Source organism: Triticum aestivum, chromosome 2D, assembly GCF_018294505.1.
Source record: "Triticum aestivum cultivar Chinese Spring chromosome 2D, IWGSC CS RefSeq v2.1, whole genome shotgun sequence".
Lineage (NCBI taxonomy): Eukaryota > Viridiplantae > Streptophyta > Magnoliopsida > Poales > Poaceae > Triticum > Triticum aestivum.
This window is the reverse complement of record NC_057799.1, coordinates 656,200,038-656,209,833: the sequence shown is the minus strand read 5'-3', so window position 1 is coordinate 656,209,833 and position 9,796 is coordinate 656,200,038. Positions and strand designations below refer to the sequence as shown.

The 9,796-nt window shown below is 42.9% G+C and overlaps 1 protein-coding gene across 1 annotated transcript; it reads left to right on the top strand.

The window, feature by feature from the left end:
* The first annotated feature begins 5,948 nt into the window (after nt 1-5,948).
* LOC123050883 (NAC domain-containing protein 82) lies at nt 5,949-9,683 on the top strand. Its single transcript, XM_044473605.1, has 6 exons — nt 5,949-6,141; nt 6,608-7,077; nt 7,234-7,511; nt 8,054-8,452; nt 8,561-8,967; nt 9,092-9,683. Exons 2-5 carry the CDS (start codon nt 6,921-6,923, stop codon nt 8,945-8,947), a joined length of 1,221 nt encoding a protein of 406 aa, XP_044329540.1. The 5' UTR covers nt 5,949-6,141; nt 6,608-6,920; the 3' UTR covers nt 8,948-8,967; nt 9,092-9,683.
* The last annotated feature ends 113 nt before the right edge of the window (nt 9,684-9,796 follow it).

The window sequence follows — 9,796 nt, the reverse complement described above, 5'->3', positions numbered from 1 at the left end:
ATAAACCTGCAAGATAATACCATATTTAGAATCTACACATTTTTCTGAGCGATTTTCTTATATAACATGCGAAATTTGGAGTTAGCGTTTAAAATATATGAAAATTTCAACAAATACTTGAATCTATGTAAAAAAAAGGTAAAAAAATAGTTGCTGGGCCAAGATAATGTCATATTTAGGTATAGCAAATAAAAGTACTAACTAAAGGTGCATCATAAACATAATTTAAACAATTATTAACATGCAAGATAATATCATATTTAGAATCTAAACAATTTTCTGAGCTTTTCATATATAACGTTGCTAAATTCGGAGTTGGAGTTTAAAAGATATGAAAATTTGAACAAATACTTGATTCTGCATTTTAAAAAAAGGTAAAAAAACGTAGCTGACCAGGATAATATCATATTTAGGATCTACACATTTTTCCGAGTGATTTTTATATATAACACTGCTAAATTTGGAGTTAGCGTTTAAAAGATATGAAAATTTCAACAAATACTTGAATCTGCATAAAAAAAGTTTAGAAAACTAGTTGGGCCAAGATAATATCATATTTACAATCTACACATTTTTCCGAGTGATTTTTATATATAACATGGTAAATTTGGAGTTAGTGCTTTAAAGATATAAATATTTCAAAAAAAATACTTGAATCTACGAAAAAAGTTGAAAAAAGTAGCTGGGCCGAAATTGAAACGTGCAGCGCATCCGCTAACGACATTTGGCGAGGCAGCTCTATTTTATGCCTATAGATAGGAGAAAATGCAGCAATAAACATAATTTAAACAATTATTAACATGCAAGATAATATCATATTTAGAATCTACACAATTTTCTAAGCAATTTTGATATATAAGATTGTTAAATTTGGAGTTAGCGTTTAAAAGATATGAAAATTTCAACAAGGTAAAAAAAATAGCTGGGCTTAGATAATATCATATTTAGAATCTACACATTTTTTCAAGTGATTTTATATATAACATAGTAAATTTGGAGTTAGCGATTAAAAGGTATGAATATTTCAAAAAAATACTTGAATCTACAGAAAAAACTTTTACAAAAAGTAGCTGGGCCAAAATTGAACCGTGCAGCGCATCTGCTAAGCGACGTTTGGCGAGGCAGCTCTATTTTACACCTATAGATATTTGGGGAGAAAAGGCAGCAGTAAACATAATTTAAACAATTATTAACATGCAAGATAATATCATATTTAGAATCTACACAATTTTCTGAGCGATTTCATATATAACATTGCTAAATTTGGAATTTGCGTTCAAAAGATACGAAAATTTCAACAAATACTTGAATCTTCATACAAAAAGGTAAAAAGTAGCTGGGCCAAGGTAATATCATATTTAGAATCTACACATTTTTCCAAGTTTTCTTATTATATAACATGGTAAATTTGGAGTTAGCACTTAAAAGATATGAATATTTCAAAAATATATTTGAATGTACGAAAAAAAGTTTGAAAAAAAGTAGATGTCCCGAAATTGAACCGTGCAGCGCATCTGCTAAGCGACGTTTGGCGAGGCAGCTCTATTTTACGCCTATAGATACTTGGGTGAAAAGGCAGCAATAAACATAATTTAAAAAATTATTAACATGCAAGATAATATCATATTTAGAATCTACACAAATTTCTGAGCGATTTTCATATATAACATTGCTAAATTTGGAGTTAGCATTTAAAAGATATGAAAGTTTCAACAAATACTTGAATCTGCGTAAAAAAAATAGCTGGGCCAAGATAATATCATATTTAGAATCTACACATTTTTCTGTGTGATTTTTATAGATAACATGGTAAATTGGAGTTAGCGTTTAAAAGATATGAATATTTCAAAAAAAAAACTTGAATCTATGGAAAAAGGTTCTAAAAAAAGTAGCTGGGCCGATATTGAACCATGCAGCACATCTGCTTAGCGACGTTTGGCGAGGCAGCTCTATTTTACGCCTATAGATATTCGGGGAGAAAATGCAGCAATAAACATAATTTAAACAATTATTAACATGCAAGATAATATCATATATTTAGAATCTACACAATTTTCTGAGCGATTTTCATATATAACATTACTAAATTTGGAGTTAGTGTTTAAAAGATATGAAAATTCTTTTCAACAAATACTTGAATTTGCGTAAAAAAAAGGAAAAAAAAAGGTAACTGGGCCAAGATAATATCAAATTTAGAATCTACACATTTTTTTCAAGTGATTTTTATATATAACATGGTAAATTTGGAGTTAGCGCTTAAAATATATGAATATTTCAAAAAATACTTGAATATGCGGAAAAAAAGTTAAAAAAAGTAACTGGGCCGAAATTGAACCGTGCAGCGCATGTGCTAAGCAACATTTGGCGAGGCATCTCTATTTTACGCCTATAGATATTCGGGGAGAAAAGGCAGCAAAAAGAGTGAGAACCTGGGATTAAACCCAGCTCTCCCCAATGGCTAAGCGACGCCCTAGCCAGTAGGGTGCTTGTGCACTTGTGACAATGTGAGGGCCTAGCTTTACATGATCCGAACGCAACCGGGGCCACCTAATAAAAAATGAATCGTTTTTGTCACTTATGGGTGATATTGGTGGGTAATTTCTATCAACTTTAGCGGTAATTTACGTGACGTACCATCAGAAGCAATAGTCCATTTATTAGTAGGTAGAGATGTATGCTTGATAGACATTGCATTGTACCGTACTGTGGCAGATGTTTAAGCAGGAGGCTGGGTAATTCTTCTTGCTTTGGTTTATTCATTCATGGACAACACCTTGAGGATAGGATAGATATGGATACCACTTTTTAGAGATAGATAGAGATGAAGAGCGTGTGGATACCTTTTTGTATTCTTGCATTCCACTTTTTGGTTGCGTGTTGTTCACCTTTTCAACCTTGTTTCTTGCGACCTTTGGATTTTGTTCTTTTCTCATGTCAGGATATCTTATCATATATCTTATTTGTATGCTTACATTCTACTTTTTGTTGTGTGTTCATCTCCTTAACTTTTTTGTGCGACCTATGAATTTTGTTCTTTTCTCATGTGAACATATCTTATTGCTATTATCTTAGAGAGAAGAAGATATTGTATTATTATTATTATTATTATTATTATTATTATTATTATTATTATAGAGATAAGAAGGTATCTTATTATTGGAATATAATACTGGGTGGCAGGTTGGCCCAACTGGCCCAATAGAATGGTTCAGGGCCAGTAGCATGGGTTGAGAGAAGAGTAGCGAAAGTCGAGTTTGGAAAACAAGGTAGAGCAAAGCCAAGCTGAGCCCGCCATCTCCCCTTCTTCCTCCAAGAGCAGAGTGGTGCAACGACGCGACACCTCCTCTTCCATCACCGCCTCGCCTCTCCTTCGACCAATCCGCTATTCCCGTTGATCTCCTCCCCAAAGCAAGCTTCAGCCAAATTTTCAGATGGTACAACTTAATCATTGATGGCTTCATGAGTCCATCATACGGCGCTAGTACCACAGGGTTTCCTCGAAAGATCGAAAGACGGCCATTTCTGCCACCTTCTCCCAATCACACGAACACTTAAACTACATCACGTATAGGTTTTCCTCTAAAATTAAGAGCAGACACAGAACACCTTGTGCTAATTAAATCTCACGCCCGTGCGCACGTTCTCATAAAACCAAAATTGACTACATTCCTTTTTGGTGCAAGCATAGCCGACTTCATCCTCCTGTTTCCCAGCTTGCTTCTCAAAGACGACATCGTCGAAACGATCCTCTTGTGGCCCTAGTTGTTTCATCATCGACTCGAGATTGCCTGTTGCGCTCCATCCAACAAGAAGGATCTGTCACCATCACAAACCCTAGGTCGATCTAACCCTAATGAGAAGAGATGTGTGGAAACGGCAAATCTAGTGACCCCATGTCAAGACAGCATGATGGGGGAAACTGGAACGGCCCTGAGAGAAGCCGATACGTGTGATGAGCGGAGACAAGGGGGAGAACGGTTGACGCTGTAGAAGACAAGGAGGGGACAAAACCCTAAAGTAAGGGTTAGACCCATATAGCGGACGACTTCCTCCTCCCGTTGCTCAGCTTGCCTCTTGAAGACGGCATCATCGAAACAATACGATCCTCTTATGGCCTGGTTGTTTCACCATTAGTTGGTTCGCTCCAGCCAACACGAATGCTCCATCGCCACTGCAAACCCAAGATTGAACTAACCCTGATGTGTTTGGAAACCGACAAGGTCCAACAACCCCATGCTGAGACACCATGCCCAAGGAGGCGGGACTAGGCGTCTCTACACGAAGCCATTGCGGGTGACGGCCGGGGACAAGAGGGACAATGCTCACCGACGTAGAAGACAGGGAGGGGACAAAACCCTAGAGCGGGGAGGGGTGTAATTTTGGGTATATATATCCTAAATTACATGGGTATGCATTAATAGGAGGGGTGTAATTTAGGGAGGGGACAAAATGCTAAATTTAGGGTATGCATTAATGAGGATATATCTCATAATTGGAATGCATTAATAGGGGGGCCGGATAACGAGGCAGGCCCGACCCAGGGAAGGAGGGGGCCCAAGCAAGCAAGCAAAGCGAGTTGTGTGAGGGGGAAGTAACGGAAGAGTTTGGGCAACAAGGCACCGCAACGCAGGCAAAGCCAAGCCGCTGCCTGCCACCCCCTCCCCCCCTCTGTCTTCCTCTTCCAACCCAACAGCAGTGCGGCCACGCGACGCCGCCTCCGCCTCCGCCGCCACCGCCTCTCCCCTCCGCCTTCGATAAACACACTACCCCCCGCCGTCCCGCAACTCGCATCCCCACCGCCTCCGGCTGTCGCATCTCCCGTATCCGTTCCCTCGCCAACAACACTGGCTGGTGGCGTAAGTCCCTTCGTCTCTCCAGCCCTCGCCAACAACACAACACTTAAATCACATCACATATAGGTTCTCCTCCAAAGAGCAGACACAAAACACCTTGTGCTAAATCTCACGCCCGTGCGCATGTTCTTGTAAAACCAAAATTGACTACATTCCTTGTTGGTGCAAGCGCAGGCGACTTCCTCCTTCAGTTGCCCAGTTTGCTTCTCAAGGATGGCATTGTCGAAGCGATCCTCTTGTGGCCCTAGTATTTTTCGTCATTGATTCGAGATTGCCTGGTGCGCGACACAAAGGATCTGTCACCATCGCAAACCCTAGGTCGATCTAACCCTAACGAGAAGAGATGTGAGGAAACCGACAAACTCTAGTGACCCCCTGTCAAGACAGCACAACGGGGAAACTGGAACGACCCTGAGAGAAGCCGATACAGGCAATGAGCGGAGACAAGGGGGACAACGGTCGACGCTGTAGAAGACGGGGAGGGGACAAAACCCTAAAGTGAGGGTTAGACCCATGTAACGGACGACTTCCTCCTCCTATGTGTCCAGCTTGCTTCTCGAAGACGGCTTCGTCGAAACGATCCTCTTTTGGCCTAGTTGTTTCACTGTCGACTAGTTGGCTCCAGCCGACAAGAATGCTCCATGTCCATCGCAAACTCTAGATTTGAACTAACCCTAATGAGGAGACGTGTGTGGAAACCGGCAAGCTACGACGACCCCATGTCTGCCGAGACACCACGCCCCTGAGCGAAGCCGTTGCGGGCGGCGACTGGAGACAAGAGGGAGAATGCTGACCGACATAGAAGAGGGGGAGGGGACAAAACCCTAGAGTGAGTGGGGGGTTAATTTAGGCTATATATCCTATCAATGAAATGCATTAATGAATGGAATGCATTAATGAGGATATATGTCATAGTTGGAATGCATTAATGATGGGCGCGGATAACGAGGGAGGCCCGGCCCAGCCCAAGAGGCCCAAGCAAGGCAAGCGGGTTGTGTGAGGGGGAAGTAACGGAAGAGTTTGGGCGACAAGGCACCGCACCGCAGACAAAGCCAAGCCGCTGCCTGCCTGCGCCTGCCGTGCCACCCCCCTTCCCTCCCCCCTCCCCCTCTCTTCCTCCTCCAACCCAAAGAAAAGAAAACAGCGGCGCGGCCACGCGACGCCGCCGCCGTTTCCCCTCCTCCGGCCAACACACACACTACCTCCGCCGTGCCGCAACTCGCCTCCCCTCCGGCCGCCGCGTCTCCCGTATCTATCCGCTCCCTCGACAACAGCACCGGCCGGCGGCGTAAGTCCCCCAACAACTCTCTCTCTCTCTCTTGGTTCGACTCGACCTAGATAGATAGATAGATTAGATAGATAGATCTCTCCGTCTCAATGCTCGATTCTACGAGTATTCGTTATCAAAGGAATGAATGTCGATCCCATCCCATCTGGAGTCGTATTATTTACCATCTATCTGTATCTGTATCTGTCTGTCTGTATTTACTCTGAACAAAATTCAGTCCGCACATCTGCATCTGCTTACTCATACTATTTGTTTACATCACCTGCTCTCTTCTTCTTCTTCTTCTTCTTCTTCTGCTATTTTCTTTCTTGTTATACATACATAGATAGATGCATACATACATACATACATACGTCTGACTATTTCCTTGTCTGTCTCGACTCTGAAGAATGCATACTTATCCCTTTCATATATACATACATACATACTGAATTTTGTAACAATTTCGTTTTCCTCATACATACAGATACAGGATGCTGCTCACGTGTCTTCTGATGCCACAACAAAGGACTATATGTGCTTTCTTCAGTGGGCCTCCTCATGTTCAACAATATTAATTTCAGCATTCGACCTGGTTGCCACCCAAGCCAAGCCTCGCTTCACTTGTTCCAATCCACCCCTGCTTCGACTCTGCTCTTTTTCTTTTTCTTTTCATCTTCTCTTATTTAAGCTAAGCTAAGATTCTGAGTCTTATTGCATCCATCTCATTACACTAGCTAGCTAGCACAATATAATAGTTTGTTAAGGCAACTCTACTATATATCAATCAATTTCCCCTAATGGAGATGCCGCCGCTCCCTCCTGGATACCGCTTCCACCCAACCGATGTCGAGCTCACCCTCTACTATCTCAAGAGGAAGCTGCTGGGGAAAAAGTTGCTCTGCAACGCCGTTGCAGAAGTTGATATCTACAAGCACGCCCCCTGGGATCTTCCAGGTATATATATTCTATTCTGCTTTTTTTTAATTTATTACTTATCCCCCTCTTGTATTATATATTACTAACATTTCCAACCACAAACATGTTTATATCTACATGTGAGTGACTGTCCTAAAGAGTCTTCTGACCGTTTGTTTCTTCTACTTGGTTCAGCGAAATCGTCAATGCCGACCGGGGATCTCCAGTGGTACTTCTTTTGCACCCGTGGCAGAAAGTACTCTGTTGGGCATAGAGCTAACCGTTCAACCGAAGGTGGGTACTGGAAGGCTACTGGAAAGGACAGGCAAGTGGTGTATGAAAATCGCACTGTTGGGATGAAGAGGACCCTGGTGTTTCACTCTGGCAAGGCGCCCAAGGGTACAAGGACCGACTGGGTCATGTATGAATATAGGCTCGTCCAAGGTGAAATACCTGACGCTGGTGTTAGACTGGTATGCCATTTCTTTTTCCTACTAGTTTGTTTCAGTATCTATTCTATATATGAAATGGGTTCTTTCTCTACTCTAAACTACACGTCCAGCGACAACGACGTAGCATGCCATGCACGATTCAGCAAATTATCGCTCAACACGTGTCTCAACTATTTAGTGTTGAGTAAGACGCAAGCTTTCCTTTTCCAGTACGAGCTGAACCGTTTTTTGTAACGTCAATTAGAATAATACACGTGCCACTAACACACATTCAATGCTCCAAATATCCTTTTGTTTCTGGTAAATTAAATCCTGAGACTATATTTGGGAATTGCATTATGAGTAGCAAAGATAGAAAGGTCCAAACAGCTAAAAACAAGGGCTGTGTCATAATCAAAGAAAGAATTGCAGCAATTACCTACCCCTTAAACTGAAGTAGTTTATTCTTCAACCCAGAGGTAGCACTGACGTGATCTTTTCCGTTTGTTATTACTAGCAAAATGTTTGTTAGCGCCACTTCTACGCCAAGCAGTATGTTGATTCTTGTTTACCTTTTATTGCAGGATGATTCCGTTCTCTGCAAAGTCCATAAGAAAAGCGGTCCAGGTCCCAAGATTGGGGAACAGTATGGCGCTCCATTTGAGGAACAGGAAGAGGAATTGAATGATGCGAATGGGGACGCTTCCTGTTTATCCCCTTCCGCACCCCCTGCTGCGCCCCATTCCGCCCCTGGACCAAGCCATGGTGGTGTGCTGAACTCTGTGGGTCAGCAACTGGCTGGCGTTAGTAACGGCGGCGGGGTTTCCCTTAGCCTTTTGGCAGCAAATAATGGCGGCACCAGTGGTGCCCGTCCTGACAGGGCCTCTCACCCAGATGTTAACTGGGACAGCATACATGTAGAGCAGCTAGCTGATATCATCGGTCGTCTCTCGACCAATCCTGTAGGCCAAGATGGTCCATCGGTAATTTTTCTTTCTGTGTCTTGCTGTCCGCTGCATGCTTATCCAGGGTTAACTGGATTGATCCTACCGTTTTAATTTGACTTTTTTTTTTGGGTTTGGATGTTGCAGTCTGATTTGACGACCGCTAACCAAGACAGCGAAGCAGTGTTTGATGACAGCGAAACAATATTTGAAATAACGGACCAGGTTGTCCCTTCCTCACTGGTTAGCAGCCTGTGCAAGCAGTGTGACAAGTGTGGCGTGCGGCTGGTTGACCCTTTGCTGGAACCGGCGGCGGGAGAGCCGTACGTGGAGCTGAATGACCTGCTGTCACAGTGCCGTGCTGCAGGGCATGCTCCAGATGGCAGCAGCAGCCAGGCGGTGGTGGTGTCGAATGGTGAGGGCCCTGCGCTGGATCTGGAGCTGAAGCTTGGGGTTGAGTCTTCTGACAGCGTTGGCCATAGTAGCGGCGCCGTGTCTGCAGCAGCTTCTGGATCAGGGGCGCCGTCTAGCTAGAAGAAGTGGTGGTCTCAGGGGTATGTATGCTCTCGCCTGTCACTTTAGTAGCCTTGTATTCTATTTGTGGTTGTGTGTTAATCTTGTGGGAAGTAAAGTAGGAGACTGACAAGGTGTAGTATTATTTGGTTGTTGTTGTTGCAGGCATGGGTAGGTTCTTCATCGGTGTGAGACGGTGAAGGATCCGCAGCCGTTTTAATTTATTGGTTCCGATGATGATGAGGCTGATAGACATGGAAGGGGAATGTGTGAATATTGGGAGGGTCCCTTTCCCTCCCTCCCTCCCTTGAGTTTGTTTGGTTAGTGATTGGATTGGATGGAGAAGCATTGGTTTGGTTGGTTGGCTGGATGGATGGAGAAGTAAAAAAGTTTGACTGGTTGCAGGAGCGAGCATATACAGAGAGAGAGCATGGTGGTGCTGTTTTGCATTTCATTAGGTTAGATTAGATTATTCCTCTGGGCTGGGCTGGACTGACTGTAACAGCAGTGAGCCAGTCTAGAGTGGATTAATCAATGAGAATGAGATTAGGAGGCAGATGTTGGTTGACTCTTGACTGTTTAATTGTCTGTTGGTTGTATGGTTGTACCTTACCTGTCCTGACCTGAGACTGAGACTGAGATGATGATGATGAGGCAAACAAACAAATTTTGCTTGCTTGCAAATCTGCGTTGTGTTGATGTTGTTGTTTTAGTTTGGTTCATTCAGTTTGTTTGTTGGTTTAGTGTTTGACTAAATTAGGTATCCTTTATATTGCTGTTTGTTTCATTTTTTGTTGATTCAGAAAGGTGCATGTCGGCAGGATTTATGGATGGATGATTAGGCAAGAGTAGTCTACTTTGTTTGTTTGT